The 15,811-nt window shown below is 49.6% G+C and overlaps 1 protein-coding gene across 13 annotated transcripts in view; it reads left to right on the forward strand.

The window, feature by feature from the left end:
* Nucleotides 1–15,811, forward strand: part of RAD51B (RAD51 paralog B) — an 851,179-nt gene that overhangs the window by 661,280 nt on the left and 174,088 nt on the right. Inside the window, exons 13-14 of one of the 13 annotated variants that reach the window (XR_013396378.1) lie at nt 1,343–1,426; nt 5,578–5,708. The exons of 7 other annotated variants lie outside the window; for them this stretch is intronic. Coding sequence is in view for 1 of the 6 variants with exons in the window: in XM_077941275.1 (XP_077797401.1) it covers nt 5,578–5,600 (23 nt within the window). In the remaining 5 variants the exon portion in view is untranslated. Of the gene's footprint in view, nt 1–1,342; nt 1,427–5,577; nt 6,021–6,118; nt 6,254–14,517; nt 14,646–15,811 lie in introns of those variants that run through there. 5 more of the 13 variants (XR_013396379.1, XR_013396380.1, XR_001446310.3 and 2 more) reach the window with 5 other exon arrangements.

Consider the following 15,811-nt stretch of genomic DNA (forward strand, 5'->3'; position numbering starts at 1 on the left):
CAATGGGCTTCACCCATCGTCTTGCTGCACTCTCCATAGCTAAGCAAGGGGCAGACTGGAGATTCCACTGGCTCCTTTCCTTATTTTCACTTCTTTCTAGTTAGTCCCCACTACTCTACCCTTTCCACAGGACTGTAGGGTTATGGTGACTTTCCTGCACCTAGCCAGGTTCCAGTGGTGGGGGACTCTGTGAATATATGATCTAGTGTTCAGAGCTCCCAGATTTGTGCAGACTGAACTCTACACATGCTACTTGTCAACATCTGTGAGCCAGAAATAGGAGGAACACCTTTAAAAAGAAACCTACAAACACAAAGTGATTCATAGACACTGTTGAAAGGCAAAGCAGGGCCACCACCAGAGCCCCATGCAATTAGACTCATCAGAGGGAAAGGGCATAACACTGGCTTTTTTCTTAAAGCCACCTGGAAGGAGCTGAGACCTATACTAAATTTATATACAAGTATTATTTGATTGGAAGAACAAAAAACACATTGTGTCTTCCCTTGCAGTCTAGTAGCTTAACTGTCCGCAAATTTTGGAGGAAAGGCCTTCCTGACAGGGGACTGGGAACCCCTGGGCAATGTCTTTCTATGAGACATGGATGTTTATGGTTGAATAAGGGGCTGAAGGAGGAAATAGACAACAGGGGTCAGAGAGCGAGGCCAGAGGAGGCCTTTGAGAAAAGAGAGGAGTTATGCCCCCTTTTCAGTGAGTGTGGGGCCTCTGGAGGTTGGCAAGAAGAGGAGAAGGTGAAGGTTTTGAGCACTGAGAGAATGATGTTTCTGATGGGGCTTTGCCAGAAGGGGGCTCATCACATGTGAGTTTTTGCACTCATAAGCCTAAGGGGCACAATGGGTTTTTTTGTTTGTTTGTTTGTTTTTTAAAACAGAGCCTTGGTCTGTCACCCAGGCTGGAGTGCAGTGGCGCGATCTTGGCTCACTGCAAGCTCTGCCTCCTGGGTTCACGCCATTCTCCTGCCTCAGCCTCCCGAGTAGCTGGGACTACAGGCGCCCGCCACCACGCCCAGCTAACTTTTTGTATTTTTAGTAGAGACGGGGTTTCACCATGTTAGCCAGGATGGTCTCGATCTCCTGACCTCGTGATCCATCTGCCTCGGCCTCCCAAAGGGCTGGGATTGCAGGCGTGAGCCACCGCGCCCAGCCCACAGTGGGTTTTGAAATCCCAACATATCCAACTAAGAACAGGAAGCCCTGGGACTCGGCACAGACTTGAGTCCCCCATTGGATGCAGTAGGTGCCTTTTTCTCACTAAGTGGAAAGAACTTGTTTTCACTCCCTGCCAATGAGTAAAGAATGAAGAGCTAGATTTTTCCTTGAAGGTGGTGGATCATGACCCCTCCTTGAGGCTACGCAGAGAAGCAGTGATGTTACCATGGAGAGGAGTGAGCCCCTCACCCACCCAGGTGAGAGGTCTTATCCTGACTTTTTAGTCACAATCCAATGAGATATTTTGCAGGGTTAGTGGATGCAGTAGGTTAAATGGTGGCTCCAAAAGAGATACGTCCATGTCCCTACCCCTAGAACATGTAAATATGGCCTGATTTGTACAAAGGGTCTTTGCAGAGGTAATTAAGGATGTTGCGATGAGATCATCCTGGACTACCCAGGTGGGTCCTAAATCTAATGACAAGGGTCCCGGTAAGAGACACAGAGGGGGAAAGTCACGAGGAGGAGGGGGCAGTGTGACCATGGAGGCAGAGACTGGAGTTAAGCAGCCCCAAGCCAAGGCACACCTGGAGCCACTGGAAGCTGGAAGAGGCGAGGAAGAGGTCTCCCTGAGAGCCTTCAGAGGGAGCCTGGCCCTGCAGACACCTTGATGTGGGGCTTCTGGCTGCCAGGACTGTAGAGAATACATTTCTGTGCTTTTAGGCCACTCTGTTCGTGACACTTTGTTGCTGCAGCCCTAGAAAACTAATGCAGTGGGGTCGCCCAGAGAGATGAAATGACTGGAGAGAGAGAGAGAGAATGTGGTCATCTAGAAAACTGAGTTCAGCCCCCGGACTTGCTGCTGGGGTCTGAGGTGAACTTTCCTAAACATTGTGCTGTGGAGTCTCTTTCCTCTTGCGTTCCTCATACGTTAACTTCTCATGGCAGAGATTGGGGCTCATGGTTCACCTGAGGATACTACTAAGGACCAGGGAGGTTTTATCAGATCCTCACATCTATTTGAAATAGTGGCAATAATAATGACCACGCTCTATAGAATGCTTAACATGTGTTAGATAGGTCACATACATTATCTCATTTAATCCTCAAAACAATCCTATATGGTTGTTATTCTCATCCCCATCTTACAGATGAGGAAACTGAAGCTCTGGGAGGTCATGTAATCTGCTCAAGGTCATTTAGCAAATGCTGGTGGAGCCAGACCTTGACCCCAGGTTTGCCTGTGCTTGAGCCACAGCATTACAAAAGGCTCAAGCCCCACAGAGGTAGTCGGGCGCATCCTGTAGCACCCAGCTGTCGGATGAGAAAGGATGTATTTATTTATGTATGTCTTTTAATAGCAGCACTGGCATTAGAGTTTCTTTGTCAGTAAGGGTTGGAGTGATGGGTTGATTGAGATGAAGGTTGCTGAGATGACCTGGTGGGTCCTGCTACCAGCAGATGGATGTCAAAACATTTGCATTGAGGGGGAGATAAAGTCAAAACTGGGACGAATCAACTTTCTCTCAGCTCCAGGGCTCTGAGGTCCTTTCTTGGCTCTCAGCCCTGTCAGGAAAAGAGGAGAACTCCCTGCCACATGGTCTCTCTGGTGTGAGAAGCTGACAGTCCACTGCTGAGCTTTCCCTGCTTTGCCACAAACAGAGGGCACCTCCCCACACAACTTCCTCTCCTGCTGGAATGGGAAGAGAGGACACTGGCTATTAAGAAAAGCTCTGATGAGCTCCTGTCCTGGGGCAAACTCTGTTTCTGGAGTCCCCTCTTATAGGGCTAAACTCAGGTGGGCTCTGACTGTTGGGGGTCCCCGTGCCTCTCACAGTCATGTTTTCAGAGTTTTGGGAGATCTGGGTTGGTTTCCCTCTTGCCATGGTTCATGCTGGCGTGTGGCCAGCATGGCAGCGTCTCCCCTGCCCTCCCAGATTTCAGGTTGGAGGGAGTTCAGTTTCAGAGAGACAATCCACAGGCCTGCAGATTTCCTCCCATGCAGACCTCAGTGCAAGATAAAGTCAGGCAAGGCTGTGCCACAGCACAACAGCATAATAAATCCCCCTCTGGCCTCCTCCCAGACTTATTGTTCTATTGCAGTTGTTTTGAGTATGATCAAAAGGAAGGAAGAGACTGTGCTATCAGACTGAGGAAGAAGGATGCTCTCCTGACCGCTCCTGTTGCCCTTGGCCACCCTTATTTTAAATATGAGGAAACCAAAGGGCAATGTGCAGCCTAACCCCATCCACATCATGAGGAGCGACGAGCTGCAGCCCAGGCCCCATGGACCTTTGGTGAGGCAGCAACCCCTGTGCAAACTCACTGACAGCTACCTTGAATGTCCAGCCCTGTCCTTTTACACACCATGGGGGGCTGGAAGGCCCAAGCACAGGGTCAGCAGCACTTTGGGGCCGGAGCCGGAAGTAGGCCCTGGAGCAGCTAAAGTAGCTGTTGTTAACCCTTTGGACTGAGAACTAAGGCTGTAAGGCCACAACTGTTGGAAATAATGGGCCAGAACAGGAACTCCCCAAGCTCAGCTGGCTCAGTGCCCACTTCTCCAGATAGTGAATGGCTCAAGTTCTTTGGAAATGTTGTCAATGTCAGGGCTTTGGCCTTGCCTATGTCCAGCCCAGGTTCGGGCACAGGCATGGGGTGGGGTGTGACATCGGCCACCACTGCTGGATTCCTGCAAGGAGCTAGAGCAGAAAGCAGCAACTTGCCTTAGGCTTCAAAGGTAGAAAAGGCGGGGCTGGGTGTTCCTCTTCACAGACTTGTAGACTCACACAGTCCTCTGCCCTCACGGAGGGACATCTGCCCTGCCCAACGCCCAGATGCTGATTCGCCAGGTGCCTGGCTGCCGCAGCCTGGTCACCTTTGTCTGGGCTGGAAGGCCACGTCTGAGCCATCAAAGGAGCCTCAATGGGAGAGGACGTCAATGTGCTTCCTCAACCAGAAAGGTGGTTTGAGTTTGGCCAAAGCAGCCCAACCAAATAAGTAAAAAGCCTGTCAATGGAAAGATGGGGGCTGCTGGGAGATCACACGACAACAAAATGAGAACCATTATCAGTCTCATCCCAGCCTGAAGGAGGGAGAGCCTTTGAAGCCACAGACAGGCTGAACAGAACTTTCCACCTGAGAGACGCTGGAGATGGGAGGTCAGGCTGCACTCAGCCCCCACGAAAACTGATCAAAGCCTGCTGCAGAAGGGAGGGGGCGCACAGCTGCAGCTCCAACTCCCCCCACGGGCCGCCCGGGACTTTCTGAAGGCAACGGGGCTGCCTTTGCAGGGGCCTGTGGGAAAACCCAACACAGATGCACATTGCAGCCAAACCCCCGAGCACTGCTGGGAGAGGGAAAAATAAACCCCTCAATAGTCCTGAAAAGAAAAGGGAGGGAATCAAAGCACACAAAAAATGCAAGGACCACCCACCTGATGAGCGCCTACCTTTCGGAAACAAATAACTCCTGGCTTCCAAGGCGCACTTCTAAAAGAACAGACAGACTGAACACTCTGCCTCAAAGCTGCGTGCACCAGGGGATTTGTGGGAAGCCATGGCCCCTTCTAAGCGTTGGAAGCTTAATTTAAAGTGTCTTGGCCTCTGTGGTGCCTATTCAAGGGCTCCCTTGCATCCGCTCTCCTCCCTGGGAACCCGGGAGACAAGAATCCTCATTTAGAAAAGGACAGGATCCTGTGTGAACTCCTTTATGGTGGTTCTCTCAGACAGGACAGCCATATCTGCCAGGGAACATTCTAGGGGGCATCTTTCAGGCTAGATCCAGGGTGATATGGGCCCCTGCGAGGACACCTTGGAAGGCTGTGTTGGTTCTGCCTGGACTGGTCCCTCTGGGACAGCCTCAGCCTACCCTGCCTGGCCTCACCGCTCCTCCCTCTGGCCTGAAGCCTCCTTTGGAGGACTGACACTTCATGGAGACTGCAGTTTGATCTTTTCTGAAGTGGAGACAACAAAGCAAAGCCACTTCCACTGCGTGCTCTCTCAAAAGAATAGGAAAGCTCTTCTCTCCTCCTTGGGAATGGGTTTGAAGGGAGGGTGGAGTGTGCAATGATGGGGAGGCCGTGCAGGTATTTTGGTGGAGGAGGGTGTGTATGGAGGAAATGAGCTGCCCAGAAGCACAGGAGAAATTGACATGAGAACATTTCAGAAGCACTGGTTTAACCGGCTGACATTCTTTCCAAAATGGAGGGACAAGCCTTTAGGAGTAGACAGAGGGCCTCAGGGAGGAGAAACAGAGCTGAGGAAGAGGCATCTCCCTTCCCCCTCCTCCGGAGGCTGATGCTAGAGAGAAGGCAGCAAGGCCTCACCAAGTGCCTACCCACCACTCACTAGATTTCTATCTTTTTATTACCTTACCCTGGGAGATAAATGGGGTTATCTCCATTTTACAGGTGACAGAGATTCAGAGAGGTGAGGAGAGGCTCTCCAAGGACTCCTATGGAAGTGTCAGCTGGAATTCAACCCTCAGGCAGCCTGGCTCCAAAGTTCACAACCTTTCCTACTCATTTCAGCCCTGCCCTGCCTCTCAGGGCTAAGAAGATGTGAGTAGATGTTCCATAAGTATGTATTAAATTGAACTGAACTCAGCAGCTGAACACACACAGGCCTCTTCCACCCTGACCAAGAGGATTCCTTTGAGGGTCTGGGGTATGGAAAGAAATTCTCTGAGGTGCTAAATAAAATCCTGCTCTGAGGTACAAGGAGGACTTTTTTGAAATTAATAGCTAATAAAGTTTATTCAGACCCCAAAAGGAAAAACGGAAAGGAATTGGAACCATTTTAAAAACAGAGTCGGTAGATAATAAAACTTCACGCTGGTGTTGTTGTCTTTCATCAAGAAGCACAAAGTGCTCACAGGCTTTAATTACATCTTCATCCCTACGGCCCCTTCTGAAGTTGGTAGATGCACGTTAATAGTACCTTTCATTTTAGGCATGGACACATTCCGGACCAGAAGCTTTAGCAATTCTCCCCAAGGCAAGCGGAGTGCAGAGCTGGATCAGGGCGCAGTGACTCTCCACACCGGCATTCCATGCCACCTCCGGTTGTATTTCCTCACTCCGCAGCTGAAACCAAGGACTTCATTGATGTATTTAGGGGGAGGGGGGTCTGAAGGTCTAGGAAAGAAGGTGGGCAGAACCAAGGAATTAGGCCTCCACTTTGGCCTGCACACCATATAAATCCCCTCTTTGTTCACCCATACGTACATTCTTTAATTTAGGCATGTGTTCATTTGTGTACATCAATGAGTTTGCTCACAGTCACAAGGGTGCCGAAGCCTGAGCTGGACCACTCACTTTACGTAATGCCACAGCAGACATTCAGTGCCTCTGATCATGAAGACTGGAGAAAGGTGTCTGGGCTGGGCCTGTCCTTGACGCTCGGGAGGGAAACTCTCCCAGTGGACCCTGGGGTTGGGATGTAGAGGCTAAGACAGCTAGAGATGGGAAAGGGAACTTAAACTGCAAGGGAGTAATCCTTTTTTTTTTTTTTTTTTTTTTTTTTTGCTAGTTCATTTTCAATCATTCATTTCCTGGCTTAAAAAGTAATTAATAGTAGTAATCGCATATGGCTTTTTAATGGCTCTCCATTGCCAAATACTATTTAAGCACAAATTTCTTCACTAGACACTGGAGCCCAGTGTCCACACTTGATGGTGTGGCTCCATCTGGGACCCCAGTCTCATTTCTTGTTCTTAATTTCTGCACAGTTATTCCTAATTTGTGAACTGCAGACCAGCAAAAGGCCAGGGCATTTCAGCAAGGGGTCCATAACTCTTAATACCACACCAAACATGGGCGGCAGCTGAAATCCATAATATGTAAAACTCAGGCAAATTTGAAAGGCTGTCAAATTCCTAGCAGCTCTTTGTCATTACGTGTTTTCTTGGGTACAAAGTTTAACAACTGTTACAAGAAGGGGCCTGCATTGTGATAACGGTTTTCAACCTGGGATCCAAGGAACCCTTCAGAGATACCCTGAAGTATAGATGGGGGAGCACAAGGATGGAGCAGGAGCAGATGGACATACCCCATCCCCGCACACACACAGCTAACTCATCCGTGTAACCAGAGAGAGACTGTTTTGATCAGTTTTGTACACTGGGCTTTCTAGTAAGATTTTATTTGAAGAAAGGACTCTGCCACAGAGGTGAGTGGGGTAGAGTTTGCAAGCAATGGCTACAGACGAAGTACATGTGTTTCTAGCCAGTCCCTTGCACAGTTCAGTGGGGCACAGTGAGAAATCTGTCAGTCGCCCTTCTGTCCAGATCCACACAGTAAGAACTCTGGGTTTGTTAGTGTCTTAGATGCATGAAGTCCCATCTGACTCTTAGAAATAGCAAGTGAGCTTGTAGATTAGCCAATCTTTTTTTTTTTTTTTTTTTTTTTTTTTCTGAGATGGAGTCTCACTCTGTCGCCCAGGCTAGAGGGCAGTGGCATGAACTCGGCTCTCTGCAACCTCTACCTCCCTGGTTCAAGCAATTCCCCTGCCTCAACCTCCCTAGTAGCTGGGATTACAGGCACGCACCATCATGCCTGGCTAATTTTTTTGTATTTTTAATGGAGATGGGGTTTCACCATGTTGACCAGACTGGTCTCGAACTCCCAACCTCAGGAGATCCGCCCGCCTCAGTCTCCCAAAGTGCTGGGATTACAGGCGTGAGCCACCGCGCCCAGCCAGATTAACCAATCATTGTCAATGCAAAGACAGTATCCACTTTGCATATGTACTGCTGAAGGAATCATTAGAACATTCACTGCTGCTGAGGGTCAGGTGGGGAATTCTTTCTATACCAGCTTTTCTTGTGGGCCAAAATTCCTAGAGGGATAGTGGCCACTTGGGGTCCATTTTTTTCTCCTTCAGTTTCTACCTAAATTTGTCTTTGCTTATGTGGCTGGGGCCTGCCACTCAGACTTTCAGGACACAGTGTGCCCCCAGGCAGCCCGGGCCTAGAACAATTGTAGTAATAAGAGGTGACAAAGCAGGACCTTGAGACAGAACTTCCAGAAATTCTTTGGCTGAGCCTCCGTCCTCCCAGCCAGGTTTCAGACAGGGCGACACATAAAGAAATCTCCGAACAATCCAGAGCAGTGCACGTTAGCGAGCGAAGCTCAGGCAGGAGATGGGAAGGAATGCCTTTGTCTCTGCTTTCCACACTGCCACCCATAGCTCATTCTCAAAAGCCACCTCCCCAACACTCAGGCTCGGGGTAAATGCTACAAAACGGGGTGAAAACCTCTCATGACCTCCTCTGTGTTGCATGAACGCCTGTTAAAGGCGAAGGAAAACAATGGCAAACAGACCCAGGCCTGTCACAGCTGTGCTGGGGCCAGCTGGGATGTGCCTGTGTGTGCGCGTGCATGTGTGCGTGCACGCCGGTGCACACGTGGGGATATAAATATCCTTGGCTCCCCAGCTCCTGTGTGCTGGATCGTGCTGAGTGGGCACAAAGTTCTGCGTGTGTCCGAGGCGGGGAGGGGCAGCACCAGCATGCCTAGGCACTCTTGTTTATATATGGAAAGGCAGGTGGGGAGACAAAGGAGAAGGTTTGGGAACGGCTGTGTGCCCGTGTATGTATGGGCAAATCTCACTGTTGATGTGTCTTGGGGGAAATTGAGGGAAATTTTGTGCTTGGGTATGTGTGCACGCATGGCAGGTGCCCACACTCAAGTGTGCAGAGGGGGAAGCTGAAAGAAAGTTTCGAGATTCTGTGAACATTCTCAGTTAGAAAAAAATTTGGCAACTCCCCATACCACAGGTGGGTACACAGTCAATGCTTGTGAAGTTCATTTCCTGTACTAGTTACCAGCCCTTGTTTATACAGGACACAAGATGTGATCGGTAGCAAAAGCTCTAGGTCTCCGGGGTGAATTGCGGGAGAGTGTGTAGGTGGGAGAGGGTCAGAAGGGAGTGTGGGCATCACTGCCCAGGTCCCCTTGAAGTACAAAGGAAATCAATTTTCAACATTAATCCATAATTCCACCTATATATGTTCAGAGGGAAGAGAAAGCAGACTTCTAATTTTAGAATGACACCCTCCTTCAGTTGCTCCAGTGCTGTTGTAGCACCCAGTCTGCTCGGGCCAGTGGCAGCTCGGGTGTCCTCATGTGTGTTTATGGGTTTGAAATGCATCTGGCTTGTTCTGCTTTGAGCTTTAGTTTGTGAGCCCAGCCCCAGGAAGTGTTTATGAGCTTTTTCACTTTGCTTTATTCTGGCTCGGCTTTGTTTGGTAGCACAGAAGGGTAGAGTTTGACATAAATACTGTGTTCTTTGTGTGAGGGCTTCAGATTGCAGAGGGTCCTGGGACTGGCATTCCATAGGAAAGCTGAGGAGTTTGACCCACCCCGTGATCACACACCTGTAAGCGAACATTCTGCACACCTCGATATGGGAAGAAACCGAACTCTGTAAACAAACTCCTGGGCACGTGACCTCCTCCGAGTCTACTTGCCAGTTCGTTCATCCAAGTGGTGACCAGCTCACAATAGACACTCAGTGACTGCTAATTAACTCAGTGACTGCTAATTAACCATGGAATATTCCATTCCACTGCATTACCAAAGTGCCAGCGTCACTCCTCAGCATAGCTCAGGACCCTGTCCAATCAGCTGTCCCGAACACCCACTTCGGTCCACGGTTCACATTCATGTCATAGTCCTGAGCCCCTGCTCTTCCGCCAGTCTCGACCCAAGGAAGCAGTGGCAGAAATCTCCTGGCTGTTGGGTTCCATGGAGCAGAGAGCCTGAACCCACCCGGAAACCAAGTCTAGACAAAACAGAGCTTTGAGGTTTACACCCACAACCTTTGTGCCGTCAGAAGGAGAGGGTGCCAGGGGATCCACTGGAGGCTCCCTGGGAAGCAGAAGCCAGAGGTGCCGTGCTATTTCTCCATCTGGCCAAGGGCTTAACCCTGCTGAAGACTATTTCTGAGTGGAGTCCCCATGATGAGGGGACCCAAAGATGCTAATGGGGTTGTTTCCCAGGCTTTGTTCTGGTCCAGTGCAGGGCTCCGGTTGTTGATGGTGATGGAAGTTTGCTTTATACTTGGTCTGCTCGGTTGGAGTCCTCTGCCACCCTCTGGCAATTCACAACCTCTAGTCACTTGGAGACCTCTGAACAATAGCAGGACTCTAAAGACTGGGACCCATGGCTCCTCGGTGAATTCTGAAACTGCTTTGAGGTGCTGCCTAAAGTTCAAGGAGAAGCTTACCAAGGAAAGTGGACTTGGGGACAGCAATGGAAACAGAGACAGTGAGGCACAGGCCACTTGCTATCCCCTTTGTAGGAACTTTCAGCTCCTGTTAGCTAGAGACCTTTGCAGAGTCAACATTCTATGCGAACCAGTGTGGCACCCTGCTGGTCTATGATTCTGTTCAAGGCCCAGACATAACCAGCCCTTCATGGGCTTCCAGACCAATGAGATTGCAGCCTGGAGTGACGTCCTACCTTGGCTGGAAGGGTCTCCCCACCCAGGCCTGGTCCTGCAGGAAATGGTTCCCATGGGGAGAACTCCTACTGCCCCAGGGCAGCAACTTCCTTGGTGTCATCAGTTTACCTGCCAGTCTCATCTCTGGGAGGGTACCAGTTTCTCTGGCTTCCCTGCCTGTACCCAGAATGATCCCAACACTTATTTCGCCCCTGAAAGCCTTGGAAGGATGCCCGCTTACATTTCTAGTGAATAGCATTTCCATTGGAGGCCCTTCACCCAGGGTTCCCTACAAAGGGGTTTGCTTTTAGGGAAGGGCAAGGTGACCTTGCTTTGTCCTCCTGAAGCACCACATGTGCCTCTCCATCACTGTGCCTGTCACATAATCACAATCCTCCCCTTCCTGTCTCTGCCCTGCTAGCCTAGAAGCGCCTGAAGGCAAGAGCTGTCTTAGAGGCACACTGGGAAAATAGGGGGCCCTGGGTCCTGATGGAGTGAGGGCCCGGCTAGGGCCAGAGGGCCTGGGCTCACCAGCCACTGGGCCTGGATAAACATGGTTTTCAAGGGGTGAGTGTAGTCTGGCCTATCTGATTCTCATCCCCACTCCCTGAGAGTGCTATTGAAAACGAAGGCACACTACCCTGAGCCCTTCACTGGCTTGTCAAGTGGTGGTGTGGCACACATAAGGGAGCATTGCTATGTGAAAGCTCCCCAGCTCCCTTCATTACGGTCATCCCACGGACAGAGGACCATGCTGTGACTCAGAGGCCCAGCTCTTCCTAGCCGTGCTATTCCCTAAGTGAACTTCAGTGAGTTGCTTTATCTCAGTGACTGTGTTTCATCTGTGAAACGGGAGTGTCGGATTGTCAGGGCAAGACCTTGGAACCTTCACTGAGTGGCATGGTTGTGGGCATTCTTTCTTATTGTCATTGCTTAAATAAGCACGAAGATACTTTCCTGAAGAATGATGTTTGGAAGGAAGGAACCTAGACTTTGGTATGGGGTGGGAATGGAGTAAATCCTAAATCCATTCCTTGTTAACAGGCTTGTAAGTGGAATTCTTGCCTAGCAAGATTTAGGATAGTTCTCTAGCTCAGGAGTCGGCAAACGTTTACTGTAAAGGGGCAGAGAGTGACTATTTTTGGCCTTGCAGGCCACAGGGTCTCTACCACAACTGCGAGGCAGCCATGGACAATACATAAACAAATAGACATGGCCTTGTTCCAGAGGACTTTATTTACATCGGGCTGCAGGCCGGATTTGACCAGTCAGCCATGGTTTGCTTACCCCTGCTTTAGCTTATGGGGGGTGCCCAGCAAGCACTTGGGAAATTAATTTGTTGAAGATAGGTGAGTAGAGGCCTCTGCTAGTCCTGTGCCTTGGTTTTAGCTCTGTTTACACAGGACCAGGTTCTGTGTTCTTGCCACTGAGTCACAGCTGCAAGACCCTCACCTCCTGCTAGCCCCACTCCCCCAGCTTTGAGTGATCCCAGGTTCCTTCAAGCCCACTGCTGAGTGGGGAGCAGTTTCTGTGCCTTCCAGGGTCTGTCTCCCACACTGCCACTCCCTATCCAGGGCCTTTTCCCTCCATCCTGAGTTTGTGGGACACACAATTTGTAATCTCCTTAAAACTGAAGAAGCGAGGTCTCTGATTCATGTAGATTAAAATCAGCTGCAACCTATTAATGGTCCAGGGCCCAAGACAGATTTTAGGAAACAAAAACACTGGACCAAATTAGACTGAGCCGGCCTCTGTCTCCAGGGAAGGGAGGTAGCGTAGGAGGCTGGGGGCGGGGGAGTGGCCATGTGGTTTTCATTACTTTGGATTCTCTTCCTGAAGCGAAGTCACCCAACACAAAGCGAATGGAGCGCCAAGGCAGCGGCCAGCCTCTGGAGCCCGGCTCTCCCTGGTAGAAGCCCTGGGTCCTGTTGGGGGGCTCTGGCTGGTTGTGTGTCTGTAATTAACAGGTTTCAAAGTGGTTATTTTGGAAAAGAGAATTTCAGTGGCGCATTAAAATCCTTTCATCAGCCATCAGCTGCCGTCCCAAGGCCTTCAGCAAGGCCTGAGCCACTTAAGGCTTCTGAGAGCTTTAAATTCCCAGGGTCCTGTTTGAGAATGTGTTGGCTTTTGCCATGGGTTTTATTGGGCTGATGGTTGCCATGATTTTCATTATGTTGTTTGGTTCCTGGGATCATAAAAATGTTTGCCTCTTCCTAGAGTACCTAGGATCATTAAAAAGAAAAGGAAAAAAAAAAAAAGACCCTGCATTTGTAGCTGCTACATAACATACAAACCGTGGCTTCCTTGGGGGAAAAGGGCCAGCTCCAGCTCTGGGCTAGGGAAAATCATCAACCTGGAAGAGACAGGACAAGCAGCCACACCCAGTCTCCACCTCCCTCCCATCCAAGGACACTGAGGCCCAGAGAGATGCTCCTCTAAAGCCGGTCTGGAATCCTGGTCCCACTCTCGGTCAGGTGCTCTTTCTCTTCCTGGTGACTTGAGGCTGTGAGTAGAGTTGGGAAAGGTAGAGGAGTCTGAATTCTGCTGGACTAGTGCTTTGGGACACCTCTAGGTGTGGAAGAAATGGTCAGATTTACAGGCAGCATAAAGTGAAATGCTGATGTGGACAGAGGAGCAATCCGGGCCAGCACGGGCATTCCCATGGCGGATAGGACAGAGCGCTCCTCTGAGGCTGGAAGGGTTACTGGAGCCTTCACTTGGCACCCACAGCCCTGAGACATGGAAAGAAGGGAAACAGGTACCAAATCCCACAAGCCTCAGAGATAATTTCTCACTGCTTTGAATATGAAACCTCTGAAATCTAGTCAAGCTCCCAGAATCACCATAGGGGGTGACAGGAATTTTGGTTAAGCCAGTATTATCTGATAAGTGGAACACTAACCTGGCTTTACTTCCTATTTTGATGATGGCTACCTTCCAGAACCTTCTTGCATGGAAAACATGACAAAAATTCTGGGAGAATTGCTATTAATTAACCTCTGCTGCTTAAAAACAAGGCCAGACCAGCAGACCTTGCTCTCAGCAGGACACATGTAAGAACTAGTCTACAATAAAGAAGCTATGAAGGCGTGTTCAGAGAATTAGAGGGTGTCAGAGCTGGGAGGGAAATTGGAGTTCAGCTAGACCAGGCTTTCATTTTACAGATAAGGAAACTGAGGCCTCAGGGCATATCCAAAGTGATCTAGGGGGCATAGGGAGTCCAGGATTTTCTTGACTATCCCATTCTTCACAAGGCCACTGTTCCCCTTTTGGGTTGATATTGTCGTTCATTCATTCATTCAGTTTTTACTACCTCCTATGTGTCAGATGCTTGTAGGCACTGCTAATTTTGTTTCTTTGAAGTTTTTAGAAGTGGAATAAAAGAGACACATTTCTGTGGACTACATTAAAGGAGGAAAGGAGTTTTTCCCCAGTCTGGGGAAAGTCTGGTGACTTTTGTGAGCCTGGGGCATCTTTGGGAAATGCCTGCCCTTTTGGGTGTACCTTTCAGATGAGTGTGAAATATCTGTCAGGTAAAGGGGTGACTTGCCTAGGCTGCCCCCACTTGCAGTGATCCCCGCTCCCAACAGCCACCTGGCAGTGTGGCCCAAAGCAATCTGGAAGTAGACATCAGCAGAGATTCTCTGGATCCAAATTTGAGTGAGGGCTGGCGGGAACCCAGGCTAGCTGGAGGCTGCAGCTTGCATGGGTCTCTCCGTCTGTTTCTCATCATTCTCCTCCTACAGTTTGCTTGTCAGTCCTTTGCTCTTGTTTACCTCTGTGTGGATAATTCGTCGATTATAAATCAGAGAACTTGGCACGGAGTTCTGGATTATCTGTGATCTTTAACTTTCCCAGGGCAAAAGAAATTAAACCAGCGAATCTCTTTGTTTCTCATGGTTCAGCATCCAAATCGTGGAAGTGTGAGTCTGTGTGGAGTGAGACAGCCTGAGCCCACCTCTGCCCTGGCCCCCACGCTCTAGGTGAGCAGTCATGCATCCATGCATTCATTTATTCCCTCAACAAATATTCGGTGAGTACCCATGTGGCACACTCTCTTCTAGAAACTGGAGATACAAGGTTAAAAAAAAAAGGACACTATTCCTTCTTACCTTGTTTCTTAGTATGGGTGACAATAAGCAAACAAACCAACAAATATACATGCTAGTGATAAATGCCTTGAAAAAACGTAAGCCAGGTAAGAGATGGCAGTGAGGGGTGCACTATTTTACACACAGTGGGGTCAAGAAGACCTCTCTGAAGAGGTGACATTTGAGCAGAGATTGGATGAAGAGAGAGTAAGCAATGTTCAACCCAGAAAGAACATTTCAAGCAGAAGGAATAGCAAGTGCAAAGGCCTGGGACAGGGACAAGTGTGATGTGTTTGGGGAACAGTAAGGAAGCCAGGGACTGGAGTAGAGCAAACAAAGGGGACAACTATAGTACATTAGGTCAGAGCAGTGGGCAGGGGCCAGCCATGGAAGTGGTGACTTCGGATTTTGTTCTGAGCCTCACAGGATGTCCTTGGAGGTTTTGGATGGGAGTGATGCAGCAAAGATGAACATTCAGAGGCTATAGAGAGGCTTGTGGAACAACAGTGGGCCAGCTTGGGTTAAACATTGGCATTCAGACACATGGCAATGGTAGCTGCACCTCATGGGTGGTGCTTCCAGTGGGAACTTTTGAGAGCTACATGTCTCAACAGGGTGAGGCTGGGCCTGGGAGCTCACTACCTCTACCAATTAGTGTTAAGCCCAGAAAAAGGAAATGCTGCTGTTTAAATCGTAGGGTTGGAACCTGTGAGTCATAGAACCCTCAGCCAAATGGACCATGGTGAGCTCTGGAAGTTACTGGTGCAGGGTCTGAAGCCCCCATCTGGGTTGTTTTGCCACCCGTGGGGACTTCCAGACACATTCGGAAGAAGCAGACTCAAATACAAACCCCATATTTAGGGGGTCCAGCTTTATTTTTGGCTGACTGTATACTGTCTGGTCAGTTTCCTTCCCAGTGTCTTTTGCTTTGGAAAAGGCAGGCTACCTCACAGGGGTGCGGAGAGAAAAGGGGAAACACATGGATTTGGGGCTCAATCAACCCCACAACACAACCCTCACCTCATTACTCCACTGGCTTTTGGAAAAGCTACTGAACCTCCTAGAGCTGTGCTGGTCAGTGCAGTAGCTGCCAGCCACATGTGGCTGT

Source organism: Macaca mulatta, chromosome 7, assembly GCF_049350105.2.
Source record: "Macaca mulatta isolate MMU2019108-1 chromosome 7, T2T-MMU8v2.0, whole genome shotgun sequence".
In the NCBI taxonomy this organism is placed as follows: Eukaryota; Metazoa; Chordata; class Mammalia; order Primates; family Cercopithecidae; genus Macaca; species Macaca mulatta.